Source organism: Anomaloglossus baeobatrachus, chromosome 7 (genome assembly GCF_048569485.1).
Source record: "Anomaloglossus baeobatrachus isolate aAnoBae1 chromosome 7, aAnoBae1.hap1, whole genome shotgun sequence".
NCBI classification, from domain to species: Eukaryota; Metazoa; Chordata; class Amphibia; order Anura; family Aromobatidae; genus Anomaloglossus; species Anomaloglossus baeobatrachus.
The window spans coordinates 119,809,847-119,824,218 of NC_134359.1; the positions used below are offsets into that span (position 1 = coordinate 119,809,847).

The 14,372-nt window shown below is 41.4% G+C and overlaps 1 protein-coding gene across 2 annotated transcripts in view; it reads right to left on the reverse strand.

The window, feature by feature from the left end:
- The window catches only part of CFLAR (CASP8 and FADD like apoptosis regulator), a 53,254-nt gene that overhangs the window by 24,924 nt on the left and 13,958 nt on the right, over nt 1-14,372 (reverse strand). For both annotated transcript variants that reach the window (XM_075317625.1, XM_075317626.1), the window contains exons 2-5: nt 11,000-11,355; nt 6,673-6,778; nt 5,983-6,118; nt 3,966-4,048 (exon numbers count right to left, since the gene is read on the reverse strand). In XM_075317625.1, coding sequence (XP_075173740.1) covers nt 3,966-4,048; nt 5,983-6,118; nt 6,673-6,778; nt 11,000-11,355 — 681 coding nt within the window. The remainder of the gene's footprint in view (nt 1-3,965; nt 4,049-5,982; nt 6,119-6,672; nt 6,779-10,999; nt 11,356-14,372) is intronic.

Here is a 14,372-nt window from a genome sequence, read left to right on the forward strand (position 1 = left end):
AGCATTAGTTCATTTTTTAAGTCCCAATTTCTTCAGCTACAGTTTGTTTTTAAAAAACTAACTACGCTTTACCCACCCGCCAAGCGTCCAGGGCTGAGTTTCCACCACTGCTTCCAATATCTGTTATTGACTCCAGGGCTGACATATCACATCTGCAGTACTGCAGCAGAAAAGGAGCTCAGCGACTCTGCCCAAGCTCTCGGCATGAGCGGTCAGAAGAGATTAGCTCAGTTGTTGCTGCAGTGCTGTCAACATGACTGGGAACAGGTGTTTTCTGAAAGCGGGGTCATAGCAGTTAGGCTATGTGCCCACTGGAGCTGGCGCCTGCGGATTTTGCCGTGGAAAACCTGCAGATTTATATGGATTTTCTAGGTTTCAGCAAGTACAGACACTCCCCATGTTATCCTATGGGACATGGGGAGTGTCTGTGTTCATGCTGCGGTATGTGTGGCTGCGGAATATGCTGCGGATGTCCCGCAGCCGCACGTAACTGCATGTCAATTATTCCTGCAGAAACACCTGCGGAAATCCCGGCCCTCCACTATGCAGGTAAGTCGCATGAATGTCCGCAGGTTTTCTGCAGCTATTTCGCTAGAATCCCGCAGCTCTGTATAGCTGCGGATTCTGGTGAGCTGCTGCGGGAAACCTGCGGACATACCTGCGGATATATCCGCAGGTACGAGCCCCCATAGGCACATAGTCTTATGGTCCAAAAATGAGGGACACCTGCACTAGCCACTAAAGCTTAGGAGTAAACTGAACACAGTCTTCTAGGGATAAACCCATCTTCATAGATAGAAAAGAAAAAGAGAGACAAGGGCACATGGGGTAATAATGTATTTTTTAAGTTAAAATGGGGGGTGAGGGGATTGCTCACCTAATTAGGTTATGTATGTCCCAACTCCAATAAATGCCTATAGATTATTCAACTGCTGCAGTCACATCTGCAGGTAAAAGCAGATCTTTTCTGCACATAGATTGAGGAGAAGTGGGAGATAAACATTTTTGTTTGTTTTTACTGACACTATCTGAAATAATCTCATTATGAAGATGGAGGAGAAGTGGGATATTGACTGTCATGCGGTGTTCTGCTCCTCACTCACTAGGTGTCATGGCGACTTCAGACTCTGTACACATTGCAGAGTCTGGCAGGCAACCTGATGCTTCTTAGTTGCTCAGCCATAGTCGGAGCGCTCACTGGTCATCGGTATATGGCAGGAGTTAATTCCTGCTGGCTGGTAAATTGCTACTGGGGTCACAGCCGCCTCCGCCATATAAAAAAATTGTGGAACTTATCCTCACATGCCAATTATAGCTCTAGCTTTGCTCCAGTGGTCCCTCTGTGTGGTGATCCAGTTATTGGTGAACAGTTGTCTGCTATTGGGTGTGGGGTGGAAATATCCTGTCGTTTGTTTATTTTCTCTTTCAGGGCTATGTTGGCAGTCCAGACCTCACCACCATCAGGCATACCTCTGGGATGAGGGACAGCGTAGTATCCCTAGTCTGAGGGCCAGTGTACGTACCTCTACTCCTGATTTTCGGGTCATACCCGTGACACTGACGTTCTGGTATATTGCGCTGAAGAGAAGGAGAAGCAGTTCCCTGTGTGGTAATACTTCAAGTAGCTTTTATTTATGTGTTTCAGGTTCATACCAAACCCTTTCTCAAAACTGGACTATCATGTAGTTCAGTTTTGATGAAGGGTTCCGTACAAACCTGAAACACTCAAATTTAAGCTGCTTGAAGTATTACCACACAGGGAACTACTCCTCTTTCTCTTCAGTGGTATCTAGCAGAACGTCGATGTCCCACTTCTCCTTTATCTTCATAAAAAGGTATTTTCAGATAGTACACGTGAAAACAAACACTTTTGCAGCTTATTACTTTTTTCAGTTATTCTTGAGATATCAACATTTTTCTTTTCTTTTGTATACAGATCGTTGGCTTGGAGAACAGCAAATGTTTTGGTATTTGAGCTTGTAAGCACTGATTTGAAGCTGAGTAAAATCATTGACATGTTGTAACATCTTAATCCAAGCCAGTGTGAGCGCAGTGCATATACGAGGGACTGCTGATAAGTCTTTGGCTTTGTGATCTTTTTTTGTTTTTGTAGTAACGAATGTTACATCACATGAAAGACTTATGTGTCTAATATATGTTTTCAAAATTTTGTGTTTGTTGCTTATGGCAACAGTGTTCTACGCATGTGGGAAAACAAAATGGTGGAGTCTAATGCGATATTCACAGCAACTGAGAGCAGAGGAGTGATAAAATTCTTGTTTCTGCAAGGAAAGTCCAAGAAGGATATTCATGGTGATATGTTGCAGACATTGGGGATCAATGCCCTTCATATTCCACAGTTAAGAACTGGGTTGCCAAATTTAAAACGGGCCACTTCAGCACTAATGATGAAGAACGTCCTGGACGACCGAGAGTGGTTGTTGTTCCAGAGATCATCGATGCTCTGCACAACCTCATACTGGAGAATCGACGAATTTCAGCTAAAGCAATAGCAGACATGATGGGGATTTCCTGTGAACATGTTTGTGTCATTATCCATGAACATTTGGACATGAGAAAGCTATCTCCAAAGTGGGTCCCCAAATGTTTCACAACAGATCAGAGAAGCATGCGAGTGAAAACTTCCCAGTTCATTTGTCAGCATTTCCGTACTGATAAGAACTTCCTGGATCAACTGGTCACTATGGATGAGACTTGGATTTTTTTTGTACGACCCTGAAAACAGGGAGCAGTCAAAAGACTTGGAGGCACAGTGGTGCAAAAATCAACCACTAGGGTGATGGCGTGTGTGTTCTGGGATAAGGATAACGTGCTGCTAGTGGACTACCTTCAAAAGAGTTCCACCATCAATGCAAGGAGTTACATTGAACTTTTGAACCAATTGAAGGCAGCTCTGAAGGCGAAAAAGCGCGGCAAGCTGTCCAAAGAAATTTTGTTCATGCAAGACAACGCCTTCGCTCACACTGCACAAGTGACCATGGCAAAACTGAGTTGAGCTTTCAGCTCATTGACCACCCACCTTTTTCACCAGATCTAGCTCCCTCCGACCATCCTCTGTTTCCAAACCTGAAGAAACATCTCAAGGGTACCAAATTTCACACCATTTCTTATGCCATGGCTGCTACAGATGCCTGGTTTGAGGCACAACTAAAATCCTTCTTTTTGCTAGGCTTACAGAACTTGGAATACTGATGTAAGACCTCTGTTGACATCAGTGGAGAGTATGTGCAATAAATGTAAAGTTTCATCATCCTATCTTGTTTCTTACTGGGTAAAGCCAAAGATTTATCAGCAGCCCCTTGTAAACTAGTCAGCAGCGGTGGTCGTCTCCTAGGTAACGAGCTGTAAACAAAAATGTTAATATCTCAAAGATGATTCCAAATGAACATTTTATCCAATAATATCCATCCATGAAGATGGAATTAAGCCTTTAACTACGGTAAATAATAGTATGCAGAAAACATTTCCCTCTAGGGGCTCATACAGCCAGCATGTTAGGTTTCTAATCTGGGTATATACAGTACATGTTTAACTTTTTCAGATAGCTTAAAAAGTGAGTATTCAAGGGTGGACCTTTTACTTTAAGCATTAGAAATGTTTTCCCCCCAATGTAAAGACGCTTTTATGATGCATTTGAATATTCTGCAAGTTAAAACTGTTCTTTTATTTGTAAGAATCAATATGCTGGAAGCTTTCCACAGCAGATCATCAGCATCAGAAGTTTTTTACCAAATGAAAAGTTAACAAAATGTTAGATAATATAAAGCAATCAGTGAAAAGATTTTAAGTTGTAACTAAAAAAAAATTTGAATTATTTTAAAAGCAGTGAAAAGAAAGTAAATAAAAATTGGAAAAGCAAGGTAAAAAAACCTGAAGTAAAATAAAAATATATAATGGCCTTCACCAACCAAGAAATGTTTGTCTTAACTTGCTGGAAGACTTACCATGGAACTGGTCATTCTGGCAAAAGAGGAGGCAGATGCCGGAAGGGCATTGACATATGGACCACCAACGCACACAGCATTTTCTACAAGATAGTAATGAGCGTATAAATAAAACTGAACTGTAAGGAATAAAGATTTTAACTTTATTCAGATCATAACAAGCAAGTTGAGGATTTAAATGGAATCTGTCAGTAAGATCAACCCTCCTAAGCTTTTTATATGGGTATGTAGGTCATAGGAAAATGAATAAAATTATACATTGATATCTGCTATCTGATGTCTAATTCCAGAGAAAGCCACAGTTTTCTTAATATGTTAAATGAGCTGTTAAGATCTATGGGCCGGACACGGGATCTTGCTGAGAATCTGACTCCAGAGCTTATTTTAAATGAAAGCTGGCATTACCAGTGTGAGCCATGTAGATCAGGAGAGCAGACCGTCAGTCATTACATGTCTCACACTGGTAAAAACCCTTTTCATTTACAATAATCTTTGGAGGCAGATGCTCAGGGAGATCTATATCTGACCTTTAGATCTCAACAGCTCATTTACATATTAAGAAATTGTGGATTTATTGGGAATAATACATCAGATCGCAGATATCAGAGTATAATTTTATTCAGCATCCTATGACCTAAATGCTCATATATAAGTGGGTGGAAGAAAATGGTTAATCCTCGCTGCCAGAAGAAGATCGCTGGAGATCGATGAGGATTGAAAATATCTGATTTTATTGTTCTATGTGTTTCAGAGTCATGCGACCCCTTCCTCAGGATAAAATCAATAACGTACATTACACAGCCCAAAGGGTTGATCCCTTAAAGGGAACCAATCACCAGGATTTTCATACATAACCTAAAGCCAGTGCTATACTGGCACTATCAGGCTGATTCTCTACATACCTGTAGTGGGCAGCTCGGTTGTATAGGTTTTGAAACACAAGAATGTAAAGTTTATAAAATCACCAGCTGCTTTAGTGACAGCAGCTGAGGATCAGATAATATCTGGAGGGGAATTCATAGTTATCCCCTCCACCTGTTAGAATTAGCATAAGGATTATACAATCGATGTAACTTTTCTCTTCCAGGACCTGTGGTCAGCATACCCATGTGACCAGAAGGGGCAGGGCCTCAGCCAACAAAGCTGATATCAGAAAGCAACATTTTCCTATTGGCTGAGGCCACGCCCCTTCTAGTCACATGGGTATGATCTCCCCACAGGTCCTGGAAGAGAAAAGTTACAACGATGGTATATGTTATATAAAAAAATCCTTGTGATTGGTTCCCTTTAAGGGATCAACCCTTTGGATTGTGTAATGTACAAGATTGATTTTTTTCCTGAAGAAGGGAATCAGATACTTTCAATCTTCATCGATCTCTAGCGATCTTCTTCTGGGAGCGCGGATTAACCCTTTTCTTCCACCTACTTCTTTTGCTGTTTCCATGGGTTCTGCAGCAGACATATATACCACGTGTTTATAACAGTTGTATCTACACAACCGCACCAAGTTAGTGCATCTTAAACAATTTTTGCCGATACCATCAGATAAGACACCAATTGCGCCTCGCTCCTTTCTTGTCTTTTCGGTATTTATAACTAAATGCTCATATAGACAGCTTAGAAGAGTTGATCTTACTGACAGATTCCCTTTAATGCACATTTGAAAATCTCCAATAATGTTCACCACCCTTCACATCCACATCCAATAATTACATAACTGAAATATCTAGACACATACTGAACATGTCAGGTAGACAATTCCTCCACATTCCCTCCCATCTCTGCCTAGAAACCCTGACCTTACAAAATACTTAAAAATGTAGACAATACAGTCAAACTGATTCAACTTATTACAGCTACATGGGCAAGACACTGTAACACACCCCTGGTCATTTTCTTTTCCCTAGTTATGCCCTCTCAACCCCCTACTAAATTCTCCCTATTACAACATTTCAGCCCTACAGTTACCTAATGAATGAAAACAAATGTAACATGTTCTATCATGGCCGCTCGTTACCTTTCTGTTGGAATTTAACAATTCTCTTGTTCAAGTCAACTCTGTGAATGGTCTGGAACATATTTTCTAAAATCTCTAAATTATTTGGCGTCACTAGCTGATTCTTCTCAAGCTCCACAATGAGAGACAAGAATGTCTGTGGAAAAATGGGTATATGTTAGTTACATTGCGATCGACTCAACATATTTTCAAAGCAATTGTTTTTAGTTTACTTTGATTCACTATGTATTTATTAAAAATTCCCAACTGCAGATGTAATTTGGGCTTTAGCCAAGGTCCAGAGAATAATGAAAAATTCCAAATATTAGTCAATTTTGCAACAAAACCTTTCGGGCATCTGCTAAAAGCTGGAAGATAAATTTCACCTTTCAGAACACCAAACAACCTAAGCTTACCTAGAAATCAGCAAAAGAATGGCTTTGCCAGAAAATAATCAAGGTTTTGAAATGGCCGAGACAGAACACGGACCTAAATCCAATTGAAAATTTAGTTCTTTTTCCATCCAAAAGCATTTCAGTTTTTCAATTGGATTGTACAGATTATGGGTGAAATTAAAGGTGAAAAAAAGTCTGAAATGATTTTTCTTGAATTTTTACATGACTAAAACCTGCCATTTTAACAAAAGAATTTATAGACTTTTTTAAATCCACTATATATGATCTTTGTGACAGTAGAAAATAAAATGTATACCTTATTTTTTAGTTTTGCCCCATTTCTCAAATAATTTTTTAGCAAAAACATGAGGGAGTCCAACTCACGTTCTTCAACCTGCTCACTGAGTTCTATCATTATATACCTGCAGGAACAGAATGATTTGGTTAGACAGCATTTAAAAATTCCATACTTTAATTCTGACAGATTTATTTATGTATTACATTAAAGGGAACCTGTCACCAGATTTGGGGCCTATAAGCTGCGGCCACCACCAGTGGGCTGTTATATACAGCATTCTAACATGCTGTATATAAGAGCCCAGGCCGTGGGTATAACATAAAAAATACTTTATAATACGCACCTAAGGGGCGGTGCGATGCAGACTGGTTAGATGGGTGTCCCCGTTCTCCAGGTCCGGCGCCTCCTCTTTCGTTTATCTTTGTCCTCCTTCTTCTGAAGCCTAGGTGCATGACGTGTCCTACGTCATGCACATTAGCCGACATTGAGGTCCCACGCAGGACCTCAATGCAATGGTAGTGTGCATGACGTAGGACACGACATGCACCCAAGCTTCAGAAGAAGGAAGACAAAGATAGCCGAAAGAGGAGGCGCCAGTACCAGAAAACGGAGACACCCATCCAATCAGTCTGCACTGCACCACCCCTTAGGTAAGTATTATAAAGTGACTTTTATTTTCTACACAGCGGCCTGGGCTCTTATATACAGCATGTTAGAATGCTGTATATAAGAGCCCACTGGTGGTGGCCGCAGCTTATAATCACCAAATCTGGTGCCTTTTAGGCATTTGATTTAGATGCTGGCTAGACTAGCTGTTTAAGAGGGCTGATTTTTATACCTTTTTGTCCCACTTAGAATTGCCTGGTCTTTAATTTTTCCTACACAAATTTGTCATTCTTCACATAAAGAAACTTTACTCCTTAGACTTCTGTCAAAGGTCTCTCACCGCATCAACCAGTATCTCAAGTGACAGGCATGACCCCAAGAGGGAAAAAAGGATTTGCATGTCTTGATTTTTACTTCTTCCCCCATGGTGGTAGCTCAGCTGGGACAAGTGGGACAGCTTCTATCATTACAATTGAATTTTGAGAGCGTACCAACTGGAAGGTCTCAAGCCCAACTTATGGAAACTCAAGACCATGGAATAATGTCTCCTGACAGGAGAATCAACTGGCACAAAGATTTGTGGATGGGGATACAGGGCAAAATGCCTGTGTGGTCATTCATGGACATTCAAAACCTGTACAAAACCTGGAACTGCCCTAGGTGCCCCTTCCTAGTGTAAACGTCTGGTCATGATTTTTGGGATTGCGGCCTGCTGAACACACTGGAATTTGAACTCAGACTCTGTACATAAGAAGCCTGTCCTACCAATCGGTCTTTTAAAAACTAGTCCCTAGAATTCATTTGGTTGGAGCCATCCAGGTGGCCTAGTGCATTATGAACTGTTTTAAAGGGCACTATTGGGCTTTTCTAAGAAACAGCTCATGTTATAGAGGGACAGCATATAAATGCAGGGCTGCCGCAAGCTTATCCACAGCCTACTGAGAGACTACTGAATCCTGGATGGACAGTCCAGACATGGCAAGGACTGCTATAAATAAAATACGGACTTATAGGGTGACCATGCTCAACAGTTGGCACAAGACAGTCTGCTTTCTTCCTCTTTGGCTTTTTACTTCCTTTTTATGCATTGTCTGAGTCTTGCTATGCCAGCTGGACACATTCCACAAGGAAACACAACCACCAGAAATGTGACTCAATGTCTCTTTACGAACATCAACCAGAGATGGAGGAGAAGTGAAACAAAGTAAATTAAAGCCTTAACCGCCAGTAACTCTATGTTCTTTGCCTAATGATGGACACCTCAGTGAAATCCAGTTCGCCACAATGCAAGTTAATGTGGTCGTTCATTCACTGGTGTTCAGTATGCACTACAATATTAATTTTATTAATATAGCTGTACATATTCTGCAGCACTTTAAATTAAGCAGGGACATGTGGAGACAATAAAAAGAGAACAAAGTAACACATAGTTCATCAGTTACAGGAGGAGTGAGGGCCCTGCTCACCATCTTACAATCTATAAGGAAATAAAGGGACACAGCATATAGAACGTGCTTGTTGTGTACGGTCCAGCCATCATTATAATAAACAAGGGTTTTCATATAAAGCTGCATGATCTGTCATCGGCCACTATCTGTCAAAGTGCAGTTATCCTGTGCTATTGGGGGCATGGAGAAAGGGGAGACGGTTATGAAGGAGGGAGGGAGCAGATTATGATTGACATTTAGCAGGAGAGGACATGGAGAATTAGTTTAGTGAGTTGAGGTGATAGGCCTGTCTAAAGAGATGTGTTTTTAAAGCACGCTTAAAAACATGGTGACTGGATATTGGTTTGATCATTTGGGGGTAGTGCATTCCAGAACACTGGTGTAGCACGAGAAAAGTCTTGAGATGGAGGTGCAAGTTTCGGATTATGGAGGGTGTTATTCTTAGATCAGTTGCAGAACACAAAGCACGGGTAGGGTGATAGACAGAAATGAGGGATAAGATGTAGGGTGGTGCAGAACTGTGAAGAGCTTTGTGAGTGAGAGAGTTAAATTTGTATTATATTCTGTAGTTGCCGAATGGCAACCATTGTAATGACTGGCACAAGGTGGAAGCATTGGTGTAGCAGCTGGACAGAAATATGACCCTGGCTGCTATATTCAGGACAGATTAGAAAGGAAAGTTTGTTTAGATGGAAACTGACCAGTAAAGAGGTGCAGTATTCCAGACGAGAATGAATGAGAGGAACAGTAAGTGTTTTTGCAGTTTTAAAGGTATTGCAGTACACAGTAAAGCAACCAGATGATCACAGGTGGAAGTCCCTAAAGGGGTCTAAAACAAAGTTAAAAATATGTTTTAAAAAACAAAAATATAAAAATCCAAATCAACATATTTGGTATTGCCATGTCTGTGAAAGCTTGATCAGCATAAACAATTAATTAACCAGATCATCATGAAGAGAGGGAAAAAAATTGAAACATCATTTTTTTATCAATTTTTTTTATCACTTGAAAAAAAAAATGAAACAAGTTTGGTACCACCATAATAAAACTGACCTGGAAAATCTCACTGCCGGTCATTTTAACAGTAGAATGAATGCCATAAAAACAAAACTTTTGAAGATCTTTTCAGCTGCTGCTCTGTTAAATCTGTACACTACACTTAAACACAGCATGAGACTTCCCCGTCTGAGTACATGATAGGCAACAGAGAGTCTCAGCCAGGTAAAGGGAAGTATTTAGTTGAAAGAAACTTCTAAAGGAGCATGAACTCTGCATTGAAACCCTGTGTAATGAACCAGCAGGGGGAGCTGGAACACTAGGAGAGTGCTAGGTAGGGATTCCCCACTAGATGGCACTAGACTTAACAAACCAGAAGGAGGAGCCGGAGCACCAGGAGAGTGCTGACAGCAATCCTCCACTAGCGGGCACAAGTCTCCCCAAAGGAAGAAGTGGATGGTCGTACGGGCCGAAGTCAGAACCACGAGGTCGAAAAGGTACTAGGGGTCAGACGGAGACAGAGTCCAGGGAAAGCCGAGTCAGGAGCTGAGAGGGAACGTCAAAGACCGGGCGAGCGCGGAAACCAAAGTTTATTGACAAGCCGAAGTCGGGAGCTGGGAGAGCAGGTAATAGCAGGGAGTACAGGAGAACGGAACAACAGAGGAGGGATGATGGGAGTCAGAGAGGAACGGAGGCGAACAGGACGCAAAGCAGAGGGGACGGAAAGTCAGGACGGGAGGCAGGGAAAACGTACACAGGACGACAGGAGGCGGGGAAGCGGAGACAGTCAGGACGGCAGGCAGGGAGGACGAATGTAATCAGGATGGGAGGCAGGATCAGAACTTACAAGGGACTAGCTGCACACTGCAGAGCAGAATTATAACTGGCACCGCATGAACGAAAGTGCCCTGAAGATAAAGGCGCAGTGATCCTGGGAACAAGGCACAGAGGGGGAGTCCCTCCCCCGGCCACGCTCCAGGAAACACTGACAGTCGGGGTCATGACACCCTGCAGCATAACATTTGGGACAGAAGGAAGGAAAATAAGGTAATTACTGTAAATATCTTACAAAAAATTCATAACTTATTAATGCCTAAAGGGTAATAAAATTAAAAAAAGTTTGGTTACTAAAGAGCAGAAGCTAATATTACATAGTTACATAGTTACATAGTTACTTAGGTTGAAAAAAGACCTAGGTCCATCTAGTTCAACCTTCCTCCACCAGTTCTACATATTAATATTAAAACATGCAATTAGTTATACTATATAAAACAACAACAAAGCAATTGATTTACCTATAATCTGAAATGACCTTGGATTGTCTCTTCAGTTGTCTTTCTACTTCTACTTTGGACATGTTGTAATACTTTTTAATGAGGTCCAACCTTTTCAGCAAGTACAACAGTTCCAATATTACCAGATGTGAATTTCTTTCATTCAGCTCAGTTAACAGTTCCCGTACATTAGTCGTAGATGTGATGTCTCGACAAGCAAACTTGATCACTTCTTCTTCTTCAGATTCTAATTCTTCTACAATCTGTACAAGCGTCCTACTAGTTACACTGTGACTGCTCATTACAATATTTCCTTCTGCCGATGAGGCGCAGTTCATTAAACAATTTGTGTGACAAAATACTTCATTTCTGGTCACCTATCGTGGGAAGAAAAAAAAACCAATATGAACTCTTATCCAAAAACCATTGACCTTAAAAACATCTAAATATAAAAAAATAAGACTTCAACAGAACAATAAAAAATCACGGTTTTCAGAATGCAAAATTAAATTGGAAAAAAAACAAATAACAAAACACTGTTTCCTTCAAGGGGTTGTCCCACCAATAAAGTACATTTTCATCAATAGATCTTTGAATAATAAGTTCCACAATTGGATGTTTATATGTATAAAAACAAATGTTCCTGTGCTGAGATATTCTTCTACAGTGTTGTTCACCCATATCCTGTCCACTGCCATTAACTTGAGAACGGCGGCAGCTATAGGAATAGAAGTGATGTCTAGGTATAGTAAAGTAGCCATGCGCTACGCAATGAAACCACCAATAGCGCCACCTGGTGGAAAACAACGGGGTTAGCATTTTTATCTTGAAAACGGAACGAAATAGAGAAAAAAAGTTAAATAAAAAATTGTAAGGCATCATCAATTCAATATGAATTGACACCTTGCATACAGAAATGCTATGATATGAAACCCATGCTATGATATGAAACCCATATGAACCCCCCCCCCCCCAAAAAAAACATTGAATGCTGGTCACGCATATGGCGCTCATTTAACTTTGATGCTCAAAGTGGCCACCGTCAGCTGCAACGCACATCTGGACTCTGGACAGCATACTGTATCTTGCTGCACATTGTGCAATATGGTAGGTGACATGTTTGCACAAGCATCTGTAATACGTCGTCGTAGGTCCTGCAATTTTAGTGGAGGGGTCGCATACAACTGCTGTTTGATGTGACCTCACAGAAAGAAGTCCAATGGGGTCAGGTCAGGTGAGCGTGGAGGCTACTCCATGCAGCCACCATACCCAATGACTTGTAGGAAGGTCTCCATGAGGTATCGCTTCATGTCCGCAGCCTTGTGAGTTTTACACGTTCTAATCATAGCATTTCTTGTATGCACGGTGTCGATTCGTATTGAATTGATGATGCCCTACAACTTTGTAATTAACTTTTTTCTTTATCTCGTTCCGTTTTCGAGATAAAAATGCTACTTTACTATACCTAGACACCACTTCTATGCCTATAACTGCCACCGTTCTCAAGTTAATGGCGGTGGACAGGATATGAGTGGACACACTGTATATGTGTCCCTGCTATGTACTGTGTAATGGCCGTGTCTGACCATACAGAGACATGGTTTGATCATACCACATCTGCTGAGCAGCGAAGGAAAGAAAAGAGCATATACAGCATGCAATGGCATCTGATTCTTTCTGCGAGGTAAAACATTTCCCTGCCTGTTTTTAAACATTTTACCTCACAGAAACAAGCAGCTCTGATCCCATGCTGTCCTGTCTGTTTACTCTCTTTTGTTTCCTACCCTACCCGGGAGCAGTGGTATGTGCACACTATGTTCTTGCACAGCCATTACACAGTACATTGCAGGGACACATTTATGAGATTATCTCAGTATAAGAACAATTTTTAAAAAACACATCCAACTTATTATTAAAAAATCTATTGGATTGAAATGTACTTTGTGGGAAAACGCCTTTAAAGGGGTATTCTGGGGAGAAAAAATACTTCTAATGCTTAACTAAGAAAACAAACGAGTTGGTGGTCAACTATAGCAGGAGAAAGATAGAATGTTTACCGGTCACTATTGCTGGTCAGGAGGTGGAGCAGGTGGAGAGTTACAAATATTTGGGGGTCCACCTGGATAGCAAACTGGACTGGAGATGCCACTCAGATGGTCTACAAGAAGGGGATGAGCAGATTGTATTTCCTAAGGAAACTGAGGTCTTTTAATGTGTGCAGCAAAATGTTAGAAATGTTCTACCAGTCTGTAGTGGCAAGTGCCATCTTTTTTGCACTCATATGCTGGGGTAGTAGTGTGCGGGTCTCTGATGCTAATAAGCTGAATAAGCTTATCAAGAAGGCAAGCTCCGCTGCTGGCTGCAATCTGGACTCTTTTGAGGAGGTGGTGGAGAGAAGAACTCTGAAAAAGTCTATGGCGATCATGAATAATAATGCACATCCATTATATGAGCTATTCATGAGACAGAAGAGACCTTCAGTAACCGGCTAATCCTTCTGAGGTGTAAAAAGGAAAAATATAGGAAATCATTTGTGCCAACTTCTATGGGAATGTACAACAATAACATTAGTGTTAAATCATCAAGGTGAATGTCTACTTTATTTCTTCTACTTTCAGTTCACCCGCTGTGTATGTCCTAATCGAATGTATAATGTTCTTCTGTCAACTCTACTGTCTTGTCAATTATGTAATTCATGTTATGATTTAAGTTGTGCTGCTGTGATACCAGAATTTCCCACGGGATCAATAAAGTGTATCGTATCGTAGCGTATCGTAACTATAAAGATGCGATCCATAGTGCCCTCACACTATATATAATTCAGTGTGACGCTGGAGCTGCTCCCTCTCCCTTCTGGGAGGTTACATCACACATCAGGGGGCTTAACCATGCCTCTTGTTCTCGGACTGCAGGGAAATATATATTATCGGGGGACTGGCTGTTACCAACAGCATGGAGCAGGCCATGCCTTCTGATATGATGTATTTTGTCCCAGAAGGAAGAAGCAGCTCCAGCGTTACATTGAATTACAGGTAGTGTGAGGAACAGCACTGTGGATGTTATCTGTATAGTTTATGAGGGCATATGCATTAAAGAACTTCTTAAGGCTATGTGCGCACGTAGCGTAATTACATGCAGTTACGCTGCGTTTTGTAGCGCAGCGTAACTGCATGCGTCCTGCGTCCCCTGCATAATCTATGGAGATTATGCAGGAGCCATGCGCACGTGGCATATTAGAGCGCAGTGCTTCGGCTGCTGCCCGAAGCGCTGCGTTCTAAGAAGTGACATGTCACTTCCTCCGTGCGCTTTGCCTGCAGCCCCCGCTCTGTCTATGGCAGGAGCTGCAGGCAGAGCGCATGGAATCGGATTTTTTTTTTTTCTCTACGGACATTTT